The sequence below is a fragment of the Gymnoscopelus microlampas genome (assembly GCF_963454915.1).
Source record: "Gymnoscopelus microlampas genome assembly, chromosome: 1".
NCBI lineage: Eukaryota > Metazoa > Chordata > Actinopteri > Myctophiformes > Myctophidae > Gymnoscopelus > Gymnoscopelus microlampas.
The window spans coordinates 10049240-10074872 of NC_139962.1; the positions used below are offsets into that span (position 1 = coordinate 10049240).

General features: G+C 41.0%; 1 protein-coding gene across 4 annotated transcripts in view; it reads right to left on the bottom strand.

Moving 5' to 3' along the window:
* The window catches only part of rab4a (RAB4a, member RAS oncogene family), a 305717-nt gene extending 284914 nt beyond the window's left edge, over positions 1-20803 (bottom strand). Inside the window, exons 1-8 of one of the 4 annotated variants that reach the window (XM_084059088.1) lie at positions 20659-20803; positions 14693-14773; positions 14323-14437; positions 13184-13246; positions 12180-12334; positions 8897-8992; positions 7588-7759; positions 6239-6978 (exon numbers count right to left, since the gene is read on the bottom strand). In XM_084059088.1, coding sequence (XP_083915214.1) covers positions 7644-7759; positions 8897-8992; positions 12180-12334; positions 13184-13246; positions 14323-14437; positions 14693-14773; positions 20659-20674 — 642 coding nt within the window. In that variant the 5' untranslated portion in view covers positions 20675-20803 and the 3' untranslated portion in view covers positions 6239-6978; positions 7588-7643. Of the gene's footprint in view, positions 1-2971; positions 7133-7587; positions 7760-8896; positions 8993-12179; positions 12335-13183; positions 13247-14322; positions 14438-14692; positions 14774-20658 lie in introns of those variants that run through there. The other 3 variants (XM_084059090.1, XM_084059087.1, XM_084059089.1) reach the window with 3 other exon arrangements.
* Positions 20804-25633: the final 4830 nt, after the last annotated feature.

Genomic DNA, 25633 nt, shown 5'->3' on the forward strand with positions numbered 1-25633 from the left:
AATAATGTTGTTAAGCTGGTGCTAAACAATACTTGAATGAAAATGAAAGATGTGTGAAAGATGCATGTGATATTACAGGATGTTTGTGAACAGGGTGATGATTCTACTGCATTGGTTCTTAAACTGGGGTCCGGGGACCCCCAGGGGTACTTGAGGGGGTTCCAGGGGGTACCCAGCTAAATGTGTTAATATAGCATCACAATAATTATGACCTTTTATACTTTGGCTATTCAAAAATAGCAGATATACAAGCTCATAGCGCGGCTATTTTTGAAAAATCGTGAACATTTGTGCAAACCTTTGAATATATATATATTTTTTAAGCGAACATTTGTTGCTCAAATCTTTGCTTCTGGGGGTCCCTGGAACAAAATATTTGAGATGGGGGTCCGCGGCAAAATACATATCATTTTGGGGGTCCTTGACATGAAAAAGTTTGAGAACCACTGTTCTACTGTACATACCTCTATGATTCCTCCTGATCCAGTCGGTGGTTGTAGGCTGACACGGTAACGTTGGCATATTGATTATATCTTCACCGTCGGGTAGAAATCTTGTCCAAAACCTGTGCTTTTGAGAAAATGGAAAGAATAACCTGTGTTCCAATGGATCCATTATAATAAATTGATGTATTATTTTAGTGACTAGCTGTTGTTAATACTTTTCATTGGTTAAAAATGTATTCTCACTACTGTCGCACGACGAAAGTAAGGCATTAAGTTATGGAAATATGGAGATACAAGGTTTCTGCCGGACAGTGACGATATGCATAATTCAGACATTTACTCACAAAAGAATACCAGATCTACAAGCTCACAATGTGTCGCGATGTGAGGGCTCTCAGAATTAAAATCACACACAAAACTTTGGGGTGTAGAGTTTGCTGTTGTTCAAACGTGTGGGAATTCTGTATCAGAGCTTTACAAACTGTAGGTGACATTTTGAGTACATGTTACTTATTGTAATGCTTTCTATAGCACTGTTATTGCCAAAACTACCATTTCCAAATCGTGATCAAAATGGCCCTTTGCCATTCGAACTGTCACTTTAGCGAAATATTGTTAGCATTTTATGTGTATTATTGTCATGTTTTGAGATGCTTCAGGAGTGTTAATAAAACCCAGAGTGTAGGTTTGGGTCCACTTTGGTCAATTGTTAAACTATGTTCATATGTATGTATTTCAATAATGATGTTCCTATTCAGACAGCATATCGTTTCTGTCGGGTGGAAACCTCATGTCCAAAACGTATTACTTTTCAGGATTAGCAGATCTACAAGCTCAAAACGCGTCGCTTCGTGCCGTGTTTCGAGCTTGAAGATCTGCTACTTTTGAGTGACGCTGTAGCATGATCACCCGAGTGCCCAAAACACAAAGTTTTAATATGGAGATACAAGGTTTCGACAGCAGTGATATGTTTTCTAGTGTACCGTCCACACAGGGTTGTGTCCATGAGATCAGATGTGTAGAACTAGAACTAAACATCACATTGTTGTTACTTTTGACCACTGATTGTAAAGCATACAATACCTGCCTCTGCTTCACAAAGGAACACTTTTCATTTACATACAAATGTTTCCTGCATGTTTTTTGTTTTGCTGTTTACAAGTTTGGTTTCAGTATCTATGTCTCTGATTTTGGCACTGGTCGAAATGTTAGTTCCATCATGAGAATAAGCGCACACACACACACACACACACACACACACACACACACACACACACACACACACACACACACACACACACACACACACACACACACACACACACACACACACACACACACACACACACACACACACACACACACACACACACACACACACACACACACACACACTTCAAAAAGTCCAGTCAGGGAAAAAAGACTCAAACAACAAAAGGTACATTTACAATACTTTTATCTTAAAAACATCTGCTTTTATCATACACAATAAATAAAAATCTATGCGATTGATAATGATTAAAAAAAAAAGATAATATACACTAACAGATAAAAGAAGTGATGATAAAGTCTAAAGCACAGTTGAGCGTCAGTCAGTGGTCAAACCTGGAGAGTAAAAACGATAACTGAGAATCATTACAGATACAGTATTTATTTAACCACTCGAACCATAAAAGTCTCCATTCTGGGGTGAACATTCGGTCGAAAATAGCTGATCTACACACGCTCGTAGATCTGCTATTTTCGGCAAAGATATTTAGTGTAGAGTAAGGTGACCATAATATTCAGACCGGGACCCCTTAAATCAATGCGCACGTTCGCAGTGCACACGCACACCCATTCACACACGTTCATGCACGCGCACAAATATATGCACCGTAGGTGTTGCATACAGGCAACGACTGATTGACAAAAAGCAGCCTCAGCGTTGAATTCAAACACGCGATGCATTTGCTCTGTGTTTTCTGATTGGTTTAGGTGAGCATGTTTACATGAACAGAACACGATAAACGTCTATGTGCAGCCACTGAAAACAACTATTATTAGTTTAATTCTGGCAAAAACCGGGACAATTTTGTAGTGAATGTTGAAAACCGGCACATATTAGTGTTTTAGAGATATTTGTCGGGACTCAAGGACACGCAGGTTGAAACCGGGACAATCCCGGCCAAACCGGGACCTCTGGAAAAAAGTAGGAGGCCTTGTATAGCACCCCTGGGGGACTCTCCGGTCAAACTAAGTACCGTACATACTGCAAGGTTTAAAAGGGATAGTTCACCAACAAAATGTATTTTTTTCTATCGATTAGTCACCCCATGGAGACTTGAATTAATGGATATGTTTTAGTTTTTGTCACATTCCTAAGCCAATCATTTCATGACCAGCGGACCGGTAGGCAGCGGTTCCGGTAGGAGACACAAAGGAGACTCTCCTTTTTGTGTCTCCTACCGGAACCGCTGCCGTTCATAAAATGATTGGCTTAGGAATGCGACAAAAAATATCCATGAATTCAAATCTCCATGGGGTGACTAATCGATAGAAAAATCGGGGTGAACTTAGACCCTTTAAGTGGTTAAAGTGCGCTTCAATCCATATAAACCAGTCAAATTAACAAGACTGACATTTTGCTTCTCAGAATGACAAAAGGCAGTGTTTGTAAACACATTCCCCCCACTGTAACAATGGACCACTGTAACAATGGATTGAAAAAGTTTCTATAATGTCGTTTTTTTTAATAATCTATAAAGGACTTTTTCTAGTTTATTTTCTATAGTGACAATGTTTCATTTTCCATAGGTTATTTTCCATAGATTATATATCTATATGTATAGTAAATACACATTCAAAATGGGAAAATGTGACAGCTTACGAGATGATAAATAATGCATTATTTTGTTTCTAATAGTTAAACTGTGTTCATTTATGCATTTATTTATATATGTAATAATGTAATAAATATAATATAATATATAACAGTGTCAAAACAACCACCATAAAGAACATATGAATCCATTTAACCACATGAACCCTAGAATCTGTATTCTGGACATTATGTCATAAATATGTGAAAATAGCAGCTATTTTCGGCAAAGAGATTCGGTGTAGAGGGGAGGCTGATTGTAAATGAAAGATGACAGAGGTTGTGTGACAATAACAGTCTGAAGTAAATCCCATATATACCTGTATATATGTCGTCACGACAAGTAGGAGGAAATGGCAGATCTACAAGTTCACAACGTGTCGCAATGTGAGCTTGTAGATGTGTGATCTTCTCAATTTGTTTAAAGTTGTAGTTCACCTAAAAAATGACTTATTTTCTATCAATAGCACACCCCATGAAGCCTTGAATTCATGGATTTTCTTTAGTTTTTGTCGCATTCCTAAGCCAATAATTTGATGACCGGGTGCATTTCCGGTAGGAGACAAAGAGTCTCCTTTGTGTCTCCTACCGGATACATTAGCCGGTAGGAGACGGTAATCAAATTATTGGCTTAGGAATGCGACAAAAAATAATAATCCAGGAATTCAAGGCTTGATGGGTTGTGCAATTCATAGAAAATAAGTCATTTCTTTTTTTAATAAAAAGAAATACTTCTTTGACACATTTTGAATATGTACCCAATATAGTATACCATGGTTAATGTGGTTAACATAGATTTATAAATAAATTGTTAAATTGTGAAGTTATCAAACATAAATATCAACATGGTCTACATTTCCTAAAAGGAAATGCATGCGTTTAATTCAGTCAGACCAGAAGCAGGGACTGGTCTTAAAAATGAATGACCCAGAGGGGGGGGGGGGGGGGGGTATCAAAAACAGAGGCATGGATCCCCCCAATAACTCCTCAGTAAATCCAACCCTGGGCATATGATCGTTTAGTAGATATGGGTAGGTATGGTAAGAAGGAAGGATTGGTTAGTTGGTAAGAAGATAATTTATGTAGATCAGTGATTCTCAAATATTTTCATGTCAAGGACCCCCCCCAGATTGATAGGCATGAGGCCACGGACCCCCTTTTGAAAATATGTTGTGCCATAAGAAAAGATTTGTGTCATTAGATTTAGCGCGAAATTCTACAATTGTCTCTATACTGTAGTTATAACAGTGGAGAGTGAAACCTATGATCTGAATAAATGGTCATTCTTATACATTATCTCATTAATGTAACTTCTACTCAGTGAAATAATAGTGAAATTAAACTGTTCCTTCATTTTGCTGGGGACCCCCTGAGAACCACTGATTTATTTATGTGTTATGAATGTTGAGTGGATGAGCTGAATTCATTGGACGTGAAGGTAAAACAGACAAGACGGTTATTTTTTGGTAGATAGACATTATTCCTTATTCCTAGTAGAAAGGTTAGAATGCAGGTCAGGGTGGGTATGGTGACATATAGAATAGTTAGTAGTTACAGTATGTAGGTAAAAACATTGATAACACGTACATGGGAAGCGAGAGAGAAGGCAGGTAGGTTTGTGGCATAGTGGCTCGTAACTCAATTTAGAATGTTCTTTTTGTTCAGCAGCAGGCAAAAAAATGGAACGTTTCGGGAGAGCATTTTACATTTTTTAGCTTATTTGAAGCTGTTAGCCTCAAGAAAGAACAGGAAATTTGTCTTCATTGAGCGCCAAAGGTGTGGACAAATTGGTCACCAGCCCCACCTAGTGGCCAGAGGGCGGTACCAAAGATGACATAATTTCAAAAACAATTCGACAATTTAAGCAAAACTCCATAGTTACAAGTGTGAATGTCACCATCTCAAATTATTTTGCTGCTACTGAATAAAGAGACCTGGAGCATTCTGAAGCGAGCAGTGTTGGGCAATATTACTCAGGAGAGTAATATGTTACTTATTACATATTACTCCTTAAAAAAGTAATGATATTACAGTACTTATTACTTGGAATCAAGAGTAATATATTATATTATATTATATTATATTACATATTACTTTTGCCCCCCCCCCCCCCAGGTCCTTTTAGAAGTCCAATTCTTTTGAATAATAATAATAGTCACAAATCAGCCAAAAAGGCTATAAAATAAAAGCAGCAAAAGTCAGCCAACAAAACCTGAGTAATATGTACTATTTTTTACATAGTAATATGGTATAATATTACTGTTTTGGCAGAGTAATACCTTACACTACTCGTTACTGGGTAAAATAATATTACAGTAATATATTAAAAGTAACTTGTTACTGCCCAACACTGGTTGCGGGCCACCTTGACTTTTTTCACGATTTTGCTGTTTGCATTTTGGCTCAGTCAGCACCAAAGACTTGTGTCTTTGCAGGTTTCGTGGCATCATAGACATAATGTACGTAGACGCAGCATTGGCCACCGGATTGTTATGTCAACGTCGCTGCCATATTGGTACAAGCAACTCGCCATAACTCCACTCCACAAGAAACATGCCATAATAAGTACCTGGACTCGTGGTAAAAGTATCTGCCCACCACCGCAGATGTTGTGGGTTTCGAATCCAACCGCGGTGCATCCGGCTTGGTCGAGCATCTATACCAGCGGTGGGCAGCTTTGATGATGGACAGGGCCACTCACTGTATTTCCACACTCACTCCAGAGGGCCACATTGCATATACTGTCGGGCAGACACCTCTAATCTCCGTATATTCACTTTGTTGGTAAATTAATGCTGTACTTCGCCATTCTATGTCACACAAAAGTAGCAAAAATATCCGATCTACAAGCTCAAAACGCGTCGCAGTGCGATGCATTTTGAGCTTGTAGATTGGCTATAGATTGGCCAACAAAGCTTGTTGGATGAGTGACTTTGAGGACATTAAGCACACTATGACACTTTTTCGGGTTTTCGGGCCTAAAATGATGGTAATTGTTCGGGCCAGCCCAGTTAGGGCCGGGCCTTAATTTTCAGGCCCGTTGAGAACTCTAATCATAACTAACAAGTGTCTAACATTGTTTAACAAACCAAAACCGCTTTAAATTGGGTTGGGAATTCAGTGAGCTATGATGATTGTAATAGAGTGGAGAGACCTCCTGCTTCAACACACGTCCATCATGCAATAGGAGGCACGGATTGCCATAACCAATATGGCGGCTGCGTACGTTGACGCATCACTCCTACGAACAGCATCGACCAATGAGGTACCTACGTCTATCTATCTATGTGTTTGTGGCTTGGGGGGGAGAGAGGAAGTGACAACATACTGTATCAGCAACATACATCCTGATTGGCGGGGTGGGAATAAAGGTTTGGTCCAATAGCGGAGCAGGCTGTGTTAGGAGGTGAACAGTCTCTGGCTGTGTTGTTGACCAGGGTTGCTATGGCGACGATGCTGCTCAAGACTTCTGGGGGAAAAAAGAGGGCGTAGCCAAGAGGTGGTGGTTTCTCTGCAGCCAATGACAATAAAGGACGAAGGTTCAAAACACTGAGGTTCCGTGCAAAAGGTCAAAAGTTCAAAAGGAGAGTTGCCACTGTTGCAGCCTGAAGCCAACGTTTGTTTTTTTTTGGTCCCCGACATCTGTCCTGCTCCTGGTCCTCACAAACCTGCCTGGAACACGCACACGCACATGCGCACGCACACAGGCACGCGCCCACACACCCACACGCGGGCACACACACACACACACACATGCAACACACACGCACACACGCACACGCACACACGCACACACACACACTTAATCACTTTCAACCTGGCGTCCCTACTTGTGTGCATGTCATTAAATTGTCAGAAATACCGAAAATAGCAGCGCTACAAGCTCACAACGCGCTGTGATACGAAGCGTTGTGAGAATGCAGATCTGCTGTCTTTTGTTGAATACCCAAATATATAGGGGTTTAAAGGGATAGTTCACCTCCAAAATGCATTTTTTTCCCTATCGATTAGTCGCCCCATGGAAACATGAATTCATGTATATTTTTTGTTTTTTGTCGCATTCCTAAGCCAATATTTTGATGACCGGCAGCGGTTTCGTGAATTCAAGTCTCCATGGGGTGACTAATCGACAGAAAAAAAAGTATTTCTTTGGGTGAACTATCCCTTTAAGTAGTTACCCAGTGTTTTGGAATGTGAGTCAAACTTTCACATAACAGTATACTCCACTCGCTCACACACGCACACGCACACGCACACACGTACATTAATTTGTCCTCTTACCTTTGATCCTGTGTGTGTGCACAGCGCTGTGCACGTGACAGAGGTGTGTGTGTGCACTAGCAGCCACATTCCTGCGCGCCCTGCGCCTGAGCGCGGCGTGGGGAGCGCAGCTGTCTCAGGGCGGCGTCGCCGTACTGGATCCCTGAACCCATCCTCTCTGGGTCCAGCTCTCCTGGAGGACGGATGGGTAAGTATACATTTTCCTTTTATTTTAATCTTAATATATTTTTTTAGCCCTTTTTCTCCACAATTTAACCCTTTAGGCATCTCTGTGTCATTTTAGATTTCTTTGGCTATTTTTGAAAGAATTGTGAACATTTTTGCAAATCTTTGAATATACATTTTTAAGCGAAGATTTGTAACTCAAATCTTTGCTTCTGGGGGATTCTACAAATGTCTTCTAAAAAAACCTATGTTGCTATATCAGTGGTTCTCAAACTTTTTCATGTCAAGGACCCCCAAAATGATATGTATTTGGCCACGGACCCCTCCATCTCAAAATATTTATTTCCAGGGACCTCCACCAGAAGCAAAGATTTGGGTAAAAAAAAATAATCAAAAAATTGCTATACTCAAAGATTTGCACCAATTTTCACAATTTTTTCAAAAAATAGCAGATCTACAAGCTCATAGCGCCTGCTATTTTTGGAATAGCCCAAAGAAATCTATAAAATAACACAGATGCGTTCCCGGTCTAATTGGGTTAAGGCAGCTCTCCACCGCACCTTTCTAAAGTGTAGTTACTTATTTAGGCTTGTTTCCACAAGTTTTAATTATTATTTAAACAAGTAGTTCTCAAATATTTTCCAGATTTTTTTTGTGCATTTGTGTTGTTAGAATGTTTCAAAAAATATTCGAAACATTTCCAAAATAGTTTTTGAAAATAGCCGAGCTTGAGCTAATAGCAGGATCTACAAGCTCATAGCGCACTATGAGCTTGTAGATCCTCGGGTCCCCCCGGCCCACCCATGGCTGCGCCCCTGCCACAAGGGGAGGTAAATGTAAATTCCCATAGAAAGGAGGTGTCATTCACTGCCGTCGTTTCTCCCTTTTCTCCTTTGTACATATAGTGTTTGTATTTGTTGATGATATGTATTATTGTGTTGAATTTTAATTGTTTATGCTATATATATATATATATGTTCATTAATTAGTGGCCATTAATTGAATCCATAGCACCACAATGGAAACAAGTCCCCAGGACTTTTTTTGGTGTTATCCTTTTAGCCTTAATGTCTGACTGTATCGTGTACATTTCTGACTAATGAAGTATCCAGTCAATCAAAATGGTAGATAGTTGTGTACTCACCTGACTCGATCTTGTTGAGTATTTTTCGGGCACACTGGACGAAGGCCTCCTCAACGTTCTCCCCCGTTAGAGCGCTGGTCTCCAGGAACATCAACTCTGAAACAAACACACGCGCACACACACACACACACACACACACACACACACACACACACACACACACACACACACACACACACACACACACACACACACACACACACACACACACACACACACACACACACACACACACACACACACACACACACACACACACACAGTCATTCTCATGCACATACTATTATAGCACACATACATTCCGAGGGCCGGGAACTGGCCCATCAGCACAACACCAGAGGGCGCTCCACTGATCTCATCCCCCCCAGATTCGGCACAAACATGGGGATGAATTAATTCTACTATTATGCCACCAAAATGTGGAATGTCCTACCACCACCGAGCTCACCGTTGTGAGCTTGTAGATTGGACTTCTACTACAGAGTTTTTTTATATTGCAGTATTGATACTTTTACTTAAGTAAAGAATTTGAGAATTTGAGTAGAATTTGACCACAATGGAGACAAGCCCTCAGGACTTTTTTTTGCGTGATCCTTTTAGCATTATTATATAACTGTACCTCTGTACTTCTTGCAAACTGTTTATAAGCTATTTAATCATTCAATCAATCAAAAGACCATCTCAATCTAAAATTGAAAAGGCCACATTATGTTCATGGACTTTGAGGCAAATTCATTTAACTTGATTCCAATTAACGGTAATTCACATATTATTTACCATTTAGGTACATACCTGCATTCCAGTGAGGCAGGTAAGTACTCAAATAATACATATTTATAATTGTGAAAACATATATAATAAATATAAATATAAACATATTTATGACATAATGTAATGTCTTTAATCAGTGAGCTATAGACGGGTTTCCTGTTAGTAAACATGAGAGGATGCTGCGCGCGCAAGAGAGGGATTTGCATGCAATTTCTAAAGTAAGCCTATAGAGGGCGCCATTACCCGCAGCAGCTCTGGTCAAATGTCCATTCATAAAAAAATGGTCTTCACCGGGTTTAATGAAAGTAGATTAAATTATGCAGTTTGTAATATCTTGTTTACTCAATAAAAATGATTTGTCGGAAGTTGGATCTGTTTGTATATAATAGCAGCATTATGCCAATTATGCCTATAATAGCAGCATTATGCCTATCTAAATCCCGAACACAACAACAGAGTGAAGGGCGCTTCCGGTTCGTTCTACCCGGGCATGTGCAGATTGCGCATTCTACTCCGTGATGACGTCGCGCGGAAACCCGTCTATGAAGTGGTGCATTTCAGACAAATGGCAAGATATAAAACAGTAGTTTGATTTAAAATTCTAAAATTGGACAACACACACCTACAGTTATCTGTAACAGAGAGTGTGTACGAACAGGCCACACAGAAGAAGATCTGTTGTGCTGCGTGTACTTAATCATATTAACAATCACTGGATTATCATTAGACACAAAGGGAAATGAGGAAATCTATGGCACCCACTGCTGTGTTTATAAAAACAACACATTTGAACAGGTCGGTTTAACCCCATTAACTCTGGCGTCCCTATTTTGTGCGCGCATTGTGTGAGCTTGTAGATCTGCTATTCATTGAACAACATAGCATATCGTCGCTGTCGGGAAGAAACCTATTATCTCCATTATCTAACTTTTTGTGTCGTTTTTGTAAATTAATGCCATACTTGATCACACTACAGTGTCACACAAAAGAATCAAAAGTAGCAGATCGACAAGCTCAAAACATGTCGCGTTTTGCTATTTTTTAATTTGTATCCTGAAAAGTCGATATATAGGGCTTAACAAAAACAAAATTCCAGTACCCTCATCAAACGTACCGTCTCTAAATCATTGTCCCTCTCACACCCAGGCACTCACAATAGATACGAATACTGATCCCCCCCCCTCACGACTTAACCCATTAAGATCTGAAGCCGATTCTACATGTCTCCTAAATCCCAACAGTATTCTGAAAAACATATCTTTCTATATCAGTGGTGCTCAAACTTTTTCATGGCAAGGACCCCCAAAATGATATGTATTTGGCCGCAGACCCCCATCTCAAAATATGTTGTTCCAGGGACCCCCCAGAAGCAAAGATTTGAGTTAAAAATGTTCATGTTGTTCATGTATCTGTTAAAAGATGTGCACACATTTTCACGATTTTTCAAAAATAGCAGATCTACAAGCTCATAGCGCGGCACTCGGTGCCGCGCTATGAGCTTGTATATCTGCTATTTTTGAATAGCCAAAGTGTAAAATAATGCTTTTTTAGCTCAAATCAAGAAGTGACACAGATGCGTTCCAGGTCTTAAATGGGTTAAAGAAAAAATAGGCCTGGGAAACACATGAACAATGCCAAGGACACTGGTACAGGTGACTTTTACAGCATCATGTGCATGTTGCTCACATTACTGTGTGTTTACATTAGATGGTGATAACCTAGGAGTAAGTCACTTCACACACACACAACCTTCAAGCACTAAGCCTCAGCACTTTAATCTTTAAGTTAAGTGCTAAAACAATGGTCAAAACTGTTCTCTTTGAAACAACCCCCCCCTTCTCTATTTCTTGTTTGCTTTTTATTAAATTATGTTTAATATGACTAAGGCTGCTGTAACAATGTCTGAGGAGCCGAAAAAAAGACACAAGCTTGACAACCTTGGAGAAAAATAGGGGGGAAAGTGCTTTAGCAGGGATTTTGTCCACTTTGTGCCGCATTAAACCAACTGCTTCGCTGTCAATATTGTGTGCAAGGAAGTATACAGTATGTATGTATCTATGTAGAATCTGTGTATTGTCTTTACGTGTATGTGTTGTACATACTGTGTTGTACAGTATGTTACAGTGTTCATGTGTTTCCGTGTTCAACGGAATGTGTAAACTAATCTCCCTCTGGCTCAAATAAAGTCTAATCTAATCTAAGGTTAAGTGGTTAATAACTCCATTTGGTTTGTTTGTCTGTCTGCTAGCTAAATGAGTGGAGAACAGACGGCCGGAGGCTCATGTAACTTGATAAGAAAAAAGAGGTTGCAATATAATATAACAATTATTTGAGATAATCGCAATTATTATTATACATTGTCGTAATCGTTTCCATGTGAAAAATGTTCATGCATTTTGAAGACATTTTCATAGTGGAAATACAGGAGCAATGAATATAATGAACACTGGAACAGTGTTCATTATATTCACTGGAACACTGGCCCTAGTGGTCAACACTCAGTCGGTCGTACCGTTCTCCTGGGCGAAGCGCGAGGCCTCCAGGAAGGTCACCTCCCTGTCAGCGTCCAGGTCCTTCTTGTTCCCACACAGGATGATGACGATGTTCTGACTGGCCAACATCCTGGCATCACTGAGCCATGTGGTCAGAGAGTTGTAGGTCTCACGGCTGAGAGAGAGACAGAGAGACAGAGAGACAGAGAGAGACAGAGAGAGACAGAGAGAGACAGAGAGAGACAGAGAGAGAAGGAGAGACAGAGAGAGACAGAGACAGAGAGAGACAGAGAGACAGAGAGAGACAGAAGAGACACAGACAGACAGAGAGAGAGACAGAGAGACAGAGAGACAGAGAGACAGAGAGAGAGACAGAGAGACAGAGAGAGAGACAGAGAGACAGAGAGAGAGACAGAGAGAGACAGAGAGAGACAGAGAGACAGAGAGACAGAGACAGAGAGACAGAGAGACAGAGAGAGACAGAGAGACAGAGAGACAGAGAGACAGAGACAGAGAGACAGAGAGACAGAGAGACAGAGAGAGACAGAGAGACAGAGACAGAGAGACAGAGAGACAGAGAGAGACAGAGAGCGTGAGAGAGCGTGAGAGAGAGAGACAGACAGACAGACAGACAGACAGACAGACAGACAGACAGACAGACAGAAAGAGAGACATCGTACGAATTGTATTAGATCACTATACTGCTATTTGGGAACCCATTCAGTAAAAAAAAGGGGAAAAATATGTTTTTGCCTCTGGGGGGCACCACCTCCTTTTTCGGTTCGGCTCCTCCCCTTTCTTAGTCCTCCCGGGTGCTTCTGTGTTAGGGCAGTGGTGATGTCAGTGGTCTTGAGCGATTACTATATGCTGTAATGTTTCCCAAACAATGGGGTCAGGGATTTTTTTTTATGGGGTAAATATTCCTCTTTTTTTACGGACAAATTTGTGTCCAATTAATATAACAAAAAGAAACTGAGCAAGCGAATAGCGATCTGAAATCAAGCTCTCTGATTGGTTAACATACCTGGTGATGTCATAGACCAGCAGGGCTCCAGCTGCTCCCCTGTAGTAACTTCTTGTAACAGACCTGACGCACACGCCCACACACACACACACACACACACACACACACACAGACACACGCACACACGCACACGCACGCGGCGCTCGCGCGCACACGCACACACACACAAACACACAGAAGAGACTATATTATTGCATGTATGATGAGCATCTTTAACAAGGTTGCCAGCGATTGCAACCAGATTCACCAGAAGCATTAATCTGACAGCTAACCTAACTGTTGCTTTTTCATGTCCAATAATCAGAACCTTCTATGCGTATAGCAGTGGGGCTATTAGCTGTACGTACAGGATGATTACACAATGGATAGGAGATCTTCACCATAAGTCGAAGGACTTTTAATTTCAACCGATTGTGTCAAATTGTTATAATGGGAGGGACAGAGGATATCACGGGAATAACCATTATCTAACTATCAGCACAATCTAGGTATATATAAACATCTATCATAACACAGTATAACAGTGGGACTCCATATAGAGTACTGAAGTCCTGACGTCACAGCGAAATGTTTTGAATTGGAATCCCCATAGGAAAATCTTATATTGCTTCACATAAGAACTGTGTTCCAAAAATAAACAAATCACCCCGGCGATTTTGTCAGGCATGTGACTCTGTGTCGTTTATTAAATTTACACAATAACACATGTCATCAACAAATACAAACACTATATGTACAGTTTAAGTGGTTAAAACACATTCACTGCCAGGTACTATGCATTCATTTTTTTTAGCTTCTGCCAGTGTTTTTTTTCGATTTCTTTAACCTTTTTAAGTAGTCACAGAATATTTATCTCCAGTATGATCAATCCCCTGATGGTTGCTAATCACGGAGGGTTTCACTGTGCTTGTTTCACCAAAAATACATAGTAAAACACAGGAGCCGAGATACAGAATTTTTCCCAAATACTTTAACCAGGAAGTGAATGGAGCAGTAAATCTTTGGATCGCGTTATCTCCTGGTTCTGTGTGAAAAACGTAGATTTACGTACTTGGCAGTGAACGGTTGTATTTGCATTAACGTAGATCTACGTGATAGGCAGGGAATGTGTTAATAAACAGTGCATTGTCCCATGGTACCTGAACCTCTCCTGACCAGCAGTATCCCAGATCTGTAGTTTGACCATCTTGTTGACCACGCTGATAATCTTGGAACCAAACTCCACTCCAATGGTGTGGTTGGACTCATCTTTAACTGGAAAACAACACATCATTAAACAGCTGCAATCACAGCGCGCGCACGCACGCACGCACGCACGCACGCACGCACACACACACACACACACACACACACACACACACACACACACACACACACACACACACACACACACACACACACACACACACACACACACACACACACACACACACACACACACACACACACACAGAGACCTGGAAGCAATTATATAGAACATGAAGTGTGTGTGAAATGTCTTCTACTTACATCTCTTCTCTATGAACTGATGTAGGAGACAGGATTTGCCCGTCCCTGCGTTCCCGATGACCAGGAACTTAAACAGGAAGTCTGAGGAGGAAAATATAAAAGAGTCATGTATGTTATCATATCTACAGCAAAAAGGTTATCATTAGTTATCGTTACTGTTGGGCAGAAACCTCCTATCTCCATATTCTAACTTTTAGTTTTTTTTCTTAATCAACGCCCTAATTGACCATCCTACAGCGTCACACAATAGTATCAAAAGTAGCAGATCTACAAGCTCGAAACGTGGCGCGAAGCGACGCGTTTCGAGCTTGTAGATCTGCTACTTTTGATACTATTGAACTTGAACCCTGAGAAGTAACAGTTTTGGACATATGGGGTTTCCACCCGACAGAGACGTTATATAACATATAACACATTTAAATGGATTAGAACTCACCTCGATTTGCATAATTAATAATTATATCTTAAGGGCTACTAGGCCACTATCATGAATATCATAGTACAACAGCACATAAAACTGTATTTTTTTAATAGAACAGAAATATTACCCAGTGACTTATTACTGCTTTTATATAATTAATTTAGTCAGAATAAATCTAATAGAAAATGTTTAATCCAGTGGTTCTCAAAACTGTTACTTTTCAGGATTCTAATTCAAAAACAGCTAAAGTAGCAGATCTACAAGCTCAGAATACATGGAGATCAGGTTTCTGCCCGACAGCAACGATATGAACTAGACCACAGACCGCCACTTGATACCCCTTTTTAATCTCTGGGACCCCAATCTAGGGGTCCATTTGGTTCTATTCGTACACTCTCAGAGTAACAGACCCATAAGGCTCCATTTGGACCCCTGGTGGTCCCTGGACCAGACCTTTAGAAACAGTGGTTGTATACATATTTATGTCATGTGTCTAAAGGAAGTAAATGCAAACTTTCTTAATTGCCAGTTATGACATTTTTTGGAAAAAAAATCTAAACTTTTTTTTTTCAAGATTTTTCAAAAATAACAGATCTACAAGCTCATAGCGTGGCACTCGGTGCCGCACTATGAGCTTGTATATCTGCTATTTTTGAATAGCCAAAGACATCTAAAGTGACACAGATGCGTTCCAGGTCTTAGTGGGTTAATCAACAAATCAATGTAATGGATTATAAAACATAATAAGACGATGATCGATCATTTAATAAGATAATCGATTAATATTCTATGCCTATTTGTAGACAAAAAGTTACCAAAAAAAAGTTAAGATTTAAAACAAATAGTGAAAATACCAGATCTGCAAGCTCACAAGTTGCAAAAAATTACGCATTGTGAGCTTGTAGATGGGCTTATTTTCTCTGTTCACTGTTGTGGGACAAAGTATAAAGTAACGCTTAAGTGGTTAATTGATTTCTTGATGTAACATGTTTTCTTAACCCATTTAGATATGAGGCCCATTCTAAAGACTGCCTTCTAAATCCTGACCTAAGTTTTCATTAAAAAAAAAATCAATAAAGTTGCTATATAGGCTACTGTATAGCAACAACTACACACAGAGGTGTTCCCGGCTTGAAAGGTATAACAACGTATAGGTGTTCCAGGTCTAAATATATATTCAAAAAATAGCAGATATACAAGCTCATAGCGCGGCACTGAGTGCCGCACTATGAGCTTGTAGGTCTGCACATCTTTGAATATATATATTTTTAGCGGTGCCAACCGCTCTATGTTTGACTCTGTCCGTATGTCCGTCCGTCCGTCCGTCGTCCGTATGAGCCCGGGATGAGCACGGCAAAGAAGAAACACATACAAACACACGCGCACGCACGCACACACACACACACACACACACACACACACACACACGGACGTGGACACTGCCTATGCCATCTCTCCTCTCATTGCCCCAGCGTATGTTATGTCCGAGCACGGGATGAGCACGGGATTTTAAACAGCTATAACTCCAGTGTGCAGCATGCCACCAAGTCCAAATTTGGTATGTGGACTTAGACCACCAATAGGGACGAGCATGAATTGCTCAAGTTATCAAAGAGGGGTCCAGGGACCCCCAGCGTATGTTATGTCCGTCCGCCCGTATGAGCACGGGATGACCACGGGATTTTAAACAGCTATAACTCCAGTTTGCAGCATGCCACCAAGTCCACATTTGGTATGTGGACTTAGACCACCAATAGGGACGAGCATGAATTGCTGGAGCCCCGCCCCCTCTGTCTAAGCGAACATTTGTAACTCAAATCTTTGCTTCTGGGGGATTCTACAAATGTCTTCTAAATCCTGCAGTTTTTTTGAAAAACGTATGTTGCTATATTATCAGTGGTTCTCAACGTTTTCATGTCAAGGACCCCCAAAATTATATGTATTTATCAAAACATTTAGTTCCAGGGACACCCATGAAGCAAAGATTTGAGTTACAAATGTTCCCTTTAAAAATACATATATATTCAAATACTGTATTTGCACAAATGTTGCAAGATTTTTCAAAAATAGCAGATTTATAAGCTCATAGCGCGGCACTCTGTGCCGCGCTATGAGCTTGTAGATCTGCTATTTTTTTAATAGCCAAAGAAATCTACAATGACACAGATGCGTTCCCGGTCTTAATGGGTTAAACAAAAAAGTAATCGACAGAATAATCGCTAAGAAGGAAATCCTGGCCAATTGCATCTCTAGTCACCAGTCCACCAGCTACAGTTCAAACCATTATTTAATGGTGACATGCATTATTGTGTTAATTGTTTATGCTATGTTGATGAATTGAATACAGAGCAGGACCACAATGGAAACAAGTCCCCAGGACGTTTTTGTGTTATCCTTTTAGCCTTAATGTCTGACTGTAAACACGTGCTGTTTACATGTTTGTCTAATAAAGCATTCAAGCAATCAAATTCAATATTTCACATGCTGGCGAGGAAAGGCAGCGGTCTGGTCTCACTGTCTGATGGACAACAACAACAAAAAGGCATAATCTTCAGCCCAGAAACTCTCCTGTGTGTAACAGCAGGGTCACACCTTCAACTAGCCAAACTACCATCACACCAATCTGGGCACCAATTCGGTAATCTCTCAGGAACAGATTCTGCACTGCGTTGGAATCTGTCCTGAAAGGTTCGTCAGAACGTGTACACACTGTGTGGGAGTGGGCGTGCCTTCAGATCAGGAAGCAGGCCGCACTTTACCCAATCAAATGTAGTGGGCGGGATTCACGTGTCCGTCGATCTTCCCTACTGGAAACTGACCGAAACTAATTTAACAATAGCGTCCGCGGAGCAGACAAAACCACGGAAAGATATTCACATTTGAACTTACTCTTTCATCATAGAAACAAGTGGGCTTATAACCAAAACCATCCATGTTCTCTGGGAGAAGTGGTGTTAGTGTTCCGTGTAGAAATATTGTTAGTGGGAATGAAAACGTAGTCGCACCACCCGGAAGTGGAGCGGTGAAGGCAGACTTAAACCCCGGTTTCCTTGCGCACATGTGCTGCGTCGGCATTGTCCCAGAGTATAACTGAGGAGGAACGAACAGCAGAGGTCGCTGTTTTTCCTTTTCAGTTGTCTCTGGGCTCCGAGATTGCCAATTCGGTAAAAAAAAAAGCAGGGGGGAATACTTTTTTTCCTTCTTTGTTAGCAGAATCTGTCTTGAGAGATTACCATCTCTCTCTCTCACACACACACACACACACACACACACACACACACACACACACTTAAAACTCACACAAGCACCTCACACTTTGAAAATTAGCACTGTATGGGCATTCATAAATGTACACACACACACACACACACACACACACACACACACACACACACACACACACACACACACACACACACACACACACACACACACACACACACATAGATACGTATATGCTGTGCAGCGTGCACCTGCACATATTATGTGCTTATAATATTTAGATATGTATCTAGAACCCATGAACACATCACCTCCAAGCACCTCAAATGAATGATCCTGAGTCCAGTACATGCCTTGCTATATTCATTTTATTTTTCTCTACTACTATCCTTAATTCGCCCGAAACAACCCGAAACAAGACCCGAAACAACCGTTGACCCCAGGCTATAACACTGATGATACGTCCCAGGTGCATCCACGTCCCAGGTGCATCCGTGTGTGTGTGTGTGTGTGTGTGTGTGTGTGTGTGTGTGTGTGTGTGTGTGTGTGTGTGTGTGTGTTGGGGGGGTACTCGTATAATATGTAACAATGCAAATCTGAAATCAACATTCACCATCACAACATTCACCATCATCATCATCATCATCATCATCTTCATCACAACATTCATCATCATCAACATTCACCATCACAATATTTCCCATCACAATTCACAACATTCATCATTACATTCACCACAACATTCACCATCACAACATAGGCCTAAACCATCAGCAACATTACACCATTAACCAGAATCAGGTACCATAAACATTCACCATCATCATCAGCTAACATTCCTCAGAGACAGCTCACCTCCCTGCCCATATTATCAACATCCTTCCTTCTATAGAATATCATGGAAGCAGACATCAATACATTATGAGCCATAACAGTCATTATGTATTCTGCATCAACCTCAGGTGTGATATATTGTTGTGAGCGTGTTATAATAACCTATATGTCTCTCTCTGCTATATGAAGCAGATCAGTCACAGCCAGCAGAGATTAGCCTGTCGGCTGTTTTGTTTACGATGACGATGAGAGAGAGAGAGAGAGAGAGAGAGAGATGAGGAGAGCCATGTCTCTCTAGCTCTGGTCTACCGTGCGAGGTCTCCAACTTTAGTCAAAATAAACAGAACCATTTCGCTATTCACCGAAACAAAGGCTGTTTTGTATTGCTGAAAATCTATTCTCCAGGGTGGGAAGCCTCTCAGGACCCCACCTTCTCTGTAAAATACACTTTTTGGGCAGAAAATTAAATATATCCACCAGATGGAAATTATTGTATTTGCTCCACTGCGCCCCCTACAGATCTGGTCAATATAAATTACAATTGACCAGACCTGTAGGGGCGCAGTGGAGTAAATACAATAATTTCCGTTTGGCGGAAATTATTTTATTTTCTACCCAAAAAAGTGTATTATACAGAGAAGGTGGGGTGCTGAGGCCAGCTATCTAAGTGTAGAGCCTTCCCACCCTGGAGAATAGACTTTCAACAAGACAAAACAGTCTTTGTTTCTGTGAGTAGCGAATGGTTTTGTTTATTTTTTTTTACTAAAGCGGAGACCTCGCACGGTAGTGGGATTTTGGGTCTATGAGCAGAGCAGCGCGCCTGGCAGAGCGTAAGAGAGACCTGGACCAATGCTAGCCCCAGCTACGAACCTCTCACTCCGCAATACAGAGGTTCCACTGGGATCTTTACCGGAATCGGTGGACCCCCCCACCAAGGGTCCATGGATTACCCTTTTCACCACATCGTATCCAAAAACGAATGGTAGTCCCCAAATTCTACAGATGTTTGAGGATGTTCCGGAACCCTAACGTTTTGGACCGGCGCAAAACAACCGTTTAAATATCTTATTTAGTCAGCCCGTGGCCATGTTTTCCCCATTGTAGCCGAATCGGGGAGCAGTGCTGGCACCTGACGTAGAGGGGTTTCCCGGGTTGAATGGGAAACATGGCCACAGGCTGACTAAATAAGCGATTTAAACGGTTGTTTCGCGCCGGTCCAAAAAGTTAGGGTTCAGGAACGTCCTCAAACATCTGTGGAATTTGGAGACAACCGTTAGTTTTTGGATACGATGTGGAGAAAAGGGTAATCCACGGACCCTTTCACCGGTGTTCCACCGATTCCGGTGCAGATCCCAGTGGAACCTCTGTGTAGCGGAGTGAGAGGTTCGGAATGGGGCTAGAGACCAGAGCTAATGTCTCTCCACCACCTGCCTCCCTCCACCCGTCCTGTCCCCGTTCCGTCCCGTTCTGTCCCGCATTGTCCACTCACCGTACGTCTCCGACATGATGATGATGATGGCACCAAATGACTAATAAATCCTCTGGTTTAATCGGATCAGGATGGACGGACACACAGACACACAGACAGACACACAGACATGAACAGATTTATTTCACTCCTGTGATGTTTTTCCTTCCGCGGATTCGGAGCGGATTGAATTTGACCCTTCCGACTACCCTTAGCTCTGTCTTCAAAATAAAAGCCATGTCCGCCACAGGAGGGCCCTGTGGCACAAGGTTTTATATGTGCTGATCTATGGTGCTGATACATACAGTAAAACCTTTCCTGTGAAATTTTGCAGTGGTGGAAAAAGTAGGCTACTCAGTCACATTTGTAATAATATTTATCCCAGAATCCATGTTTTATTTGTGTCCCTGTGTTCTCTCTGTGTGTGGTAAATACTACTAATACAACTTTATTAATAGACTTTCATCAATTTGTGAGGAAAAGCTTGAGGAAGTATTATTTTAGAGGTTATCAAGTCATAATGTGATTAGAAGCCATAGCAAATTAGAGAGGGAAATACTAATATCAGCTTAATCAACAAATACTATAAACCCATTTGTGATTGTGTCTGTTTTTTGCCACTTTGTCTACAGTCATCACACACAATACAATACATATGAATACTATTACAATATATAATGTAATATACAATGCATATAGACAGTATAACAAAGTCAGCAGCAATGTATTTAGTATTGACTGAAAAGGCAGAAGTATAATGCATAGGCCTATGCTTGTTAGTGCCTGTTAGTGTGTCATGTGTCATGACACTAATTTAACAATATGATACAATACACAATATTTGGATATTTTATTTAATTTTACTTTAATTTATCAATTATTATCAACGTTATCATCAATCATCTTCAGTTTGCACCTGGAATCTTTAGTTAATAATACATTTAGTGAACTTGATATTTAAAGCACTTTTCCATGATACCAGGGAAGGTTGGAAACACCTGCCCATCAGTCCGTCCGTCCCCCCCCCCCCCCCCCCCCCCCCCCCCCCCCCTTCTCCATCTACAGCAGAGCCCAAGTCACACACCACTGCACTGCCCCATTCATAGCATTGGATTTCATATGTTTTGAATGTAAACTGACAATGTGAGTTGTGAGCTCTGAAAACTTGCCATGAAAACATTTTGATATTTAAAGCACTTTTCCATGATACCAGGGAAGGTTGCTTGTAAATCCTTGATGCAATCTTAGATATCTATTTGATCATGTAGAAATGCAAAGTATTATTGCCTCTTGCAGGACTTTACACTGAAGTAGGTGAACGAGGCTCATTGAAAGAGTGTAAGATGTGAGTCAGTTTAGTCTCTCCCCAAAAGCCCTTGAATAGGATGAAAAACAGCTTGTGATGACGAACTAAACAATGCTTACTGTGTTTATGTAAGCGTAATTTCATGTAAACAAAATAAATCTGCACACCAAAAATGTCGTTTTGCAGAATTTATTTGGCCCCCAAGAATAGCTTTACAAACCATTCTTTGGAAAACCAAAAGTGAGTTACACATTCTTAAATGCATATTAGCACTGTTCCATAATTTAACCACAACGATATAAACACATCTCATTATAAACCATTTTTTTAAAACACATCTCAAATCATATTTGCACTCCTGAACTGACTAAATAAATTAACCTTTTGTACACACTCTGGGAGTTATTTTGATTTTATACAGTCCATGTAATTGGATTTCAGTGTAGCACACCCACAGACAATTTAGAGACACACGGTCGTTGCCAAGCTGCCTGTCACGCTTTCTCTTCAATCTGAACGTTACATCTCCAGCTCTCACTCTGCAGTGTCCTCTCTGTGTCCTCTCTCTCTCTCTCTCTGTGTGTGTGTCTGTCTGTCTGTCTGTCTGTCTGTCTGTCTGTCTGTCTGTCTGTCTGTCTGTCTGTCTGTCTGTCTGTCTGTCTGTCTGTCTGTCTGTCTGTCTGTCTGTCTGTCTGTCTGTCTGTCTGTCTGTCTGTCTGTCTGTCTGTGTGTGTGTGTGTGTGTGTGTGTGTGTGTGTGTGTGTGTGTGTGTGTGTGTGTGTGTGTGTGTGTGTGTGTGTGTGTGTGTGTGTGTGTGTGTGTGTGTGTGTGTGTGTGTGTGTGTGTGTGTGTGTGTGTGTGTGTGTGTGTGTGTGTGTGTGTGTGTGTGTGTGTGTGTGTGTGTGTGTGTGTGCGTGTGCGTGTGTGTGTGTGAGCCTCGAACCCAGGTCCAGCACTACTAAATAGAGAGAACCTGAGTAGATAATGGAAACACCTGCCCCTCAGCCCCCCCCCCCCCCCTTCTCCATCTACAGCAGAGCCCAAGTCACACACCACTGCCCCATTCATAGCATTGGATTTCATATGTTTTGAATGTAAACTGACAATGTGAGTTGTGAGCTCTGAAAACTTGCCATGAATGGATGGATATTTTTTCATGATAGATTAGGATTCGGGCCATTAATTCAATGTTTCTTTGGGGTTAGGAGATAATATAAAAAATAATTAAAATGTTATAGAATTTGTAAAATTGTTCAATATTATTTTCTTTATGGACTGCATTTATATACATAGCACCTTTCTCCAAAAGCGCTTCGCAATGTATTTCACATTCACCCATTCACACAGGGTTAGGGTTTAAAGGGATAGTTCACCACCATTTCTTTTTGTTTTTGTCACATTCCCAAGCCAATATTTTGATTACTCTCCATTGAGTCTCCTACCAGAGACTCTGTCGGTCATCAAATAATGAAATTAAAATGTTTGCTGAAAGCACTTCGAAATAATCATATAAATAAGCATACAAAGACAACTTTGTTTCAGTTACAGTCACTACCTTATGGCACAGCCATATGCCTGGTAGAATTCTGGTGGGAATTCTCTGTTGGTTCTGGAACAAGGTGGTTGTTGTGTGAAGCCATTCTGGTGGTGTGTGTTAGCAGGTTCTCCAGGACCACATAACCATGTCTGTTGTAGTCCATCCTGACCCAGTTCAGTGCATTGCCTGGTCTGAAATTACCTGACTGAAGGAACGAAAAAAATACATTAATCACCAAACGTATTCATTGAAGTGCAGTCAATTCAAACTTGTCATTTATTTTGTGTGAAAACATACACAGTATAAGAAAAGCTATCAAACCTGCATGTAGGAGTGGATCTCATCAGGAGAGAGGACATAGTCCCACATGTGCACATCTGTTGTCATCCCAACATATGATTCAGCTAAAACAAATCCTCCACCATGGGTGTCTTGCTCCTGTCCTAGGATGATGATGGGAGTAGGGAGAGAGCCACCTGCATGCAGAGACTTCCTAACACTTGCTTTGCCATTCAGCCACACCTGAACCAGTCCTGTACCAGAGTCCCATGTGGCACACATGGAGTTCCACTCGTTTAATTCTACTTTTACCCCATTAAAAAGCACTTGGCTATTTCCAACCCAGAAATCTATTTTATCTACATTTGGACACATTAGGAAGCCATTGGCATAACTGGGACAGGACAGAGAGAATATACATAGAGGTTGATCTATAAAGAACCGAGAACAGACAGAGACAGCGAAGAATATTTTTTCCTGCTGAGGGTAAAGTCTGATGTAGGAGTCAACACTCTGACGAGGGAACGTAAACATTCTCCCACTCAGATCTGTCAAGACAAAACAATCACAAAGAAATATCACAATTACAGTTATTATATTCTGAGTTGTCATCATTACCACAAGCTCATTTTTCATGCTATGTCATTATTTACCTTGCTGTATGGCAGTCCCACACATGAACAAAGACACCAGATAGAGCAACGTCTTCATTTTTCCGGTCTTGTAGTCAACGCAGCGAGAGGAGGAAATAATGATCTCTGCCACAGATAAAAGATCCATCTTAAATAGCATGGGGCTGTGCAATTTATGAGCGTATTTACCATTTTATCTATTAACTTAATAGATAAAATGACAAATAAATGCTCACTATCATTGTTCCTTAATAATCAAGGGACAATGATAGTCAGCATTTATTCAGGTCTAGGTTCAACGTGCACATGTTATCTATTAACTTAATAGATAAAATGATAAATAAATGCTGACTACCACAATAATAATCAAGGGACAATGATAGTCAGCATTTATTCAGGTCAGGGTTCAACGTGCACATGTGTACAGGTGCACAAGCACTTATAGCTTAAGGTTGTCTGTCCTGTCTGATGATGACATTGACAATCCTACCTCTTTTACTTGTGAGTCTTCATATGGCTGTGGAGTAAAATCTGTAATCCACACTTTCTGCCACAAACTGAACTGATTAAATCACTGACTGCATGCTGGTATGGATGTGGTACTGGCTTCATGTCTCTAGAGCAGTGGTAGGCGGCAGGTGGCCGCTTGGGTCCAGGCAAATTATTTTGTAAATGATTTACAATATTTGACTGTACCGCATATAGGCTGTAAAGTCCAAACAGAGAATCTACGATCACCTGAAGAATGCTCTTATCCATGTTGATAATGAATGGCAGGCAGCAATACACTGTTTCTCTCCATGTCTAAGAGACCTTGTGCTCCTGTTCTATGAAAGAGCCTGTTTATCTCTGCTTGAAAAGGAGTATTACTGTCTGTCTCCAGATATATTTTTTAAACCTTTTTTCCGTCAGTCCGTCCGTCCGTCCGTCCGTCCGTCCGTGTGTTCGTTCGTTCGTGCGTGTGTGCGTCCGTCCGTGCGTGCGCGTGTGTGTGTGTCCGTCGCCCCCTCCGTCTGTGATCAGCTAATCTCCGGCACTGTTTGCTTGATCGCAGCCAAACTCTGCGCACACTCCCTGGATGGATGCCAATTCAGAACCTCTGCCCCAAATGTTTCACATGGGCCTGTTATAACGCCACCAGGAGGCCGCTTTTTTAACAACAAAAAATTGACAGTATTCCTACAGATTTTATCCAAACATCACGCAAATCGGTACACAGTATCTCTATAGTCATTACACAAA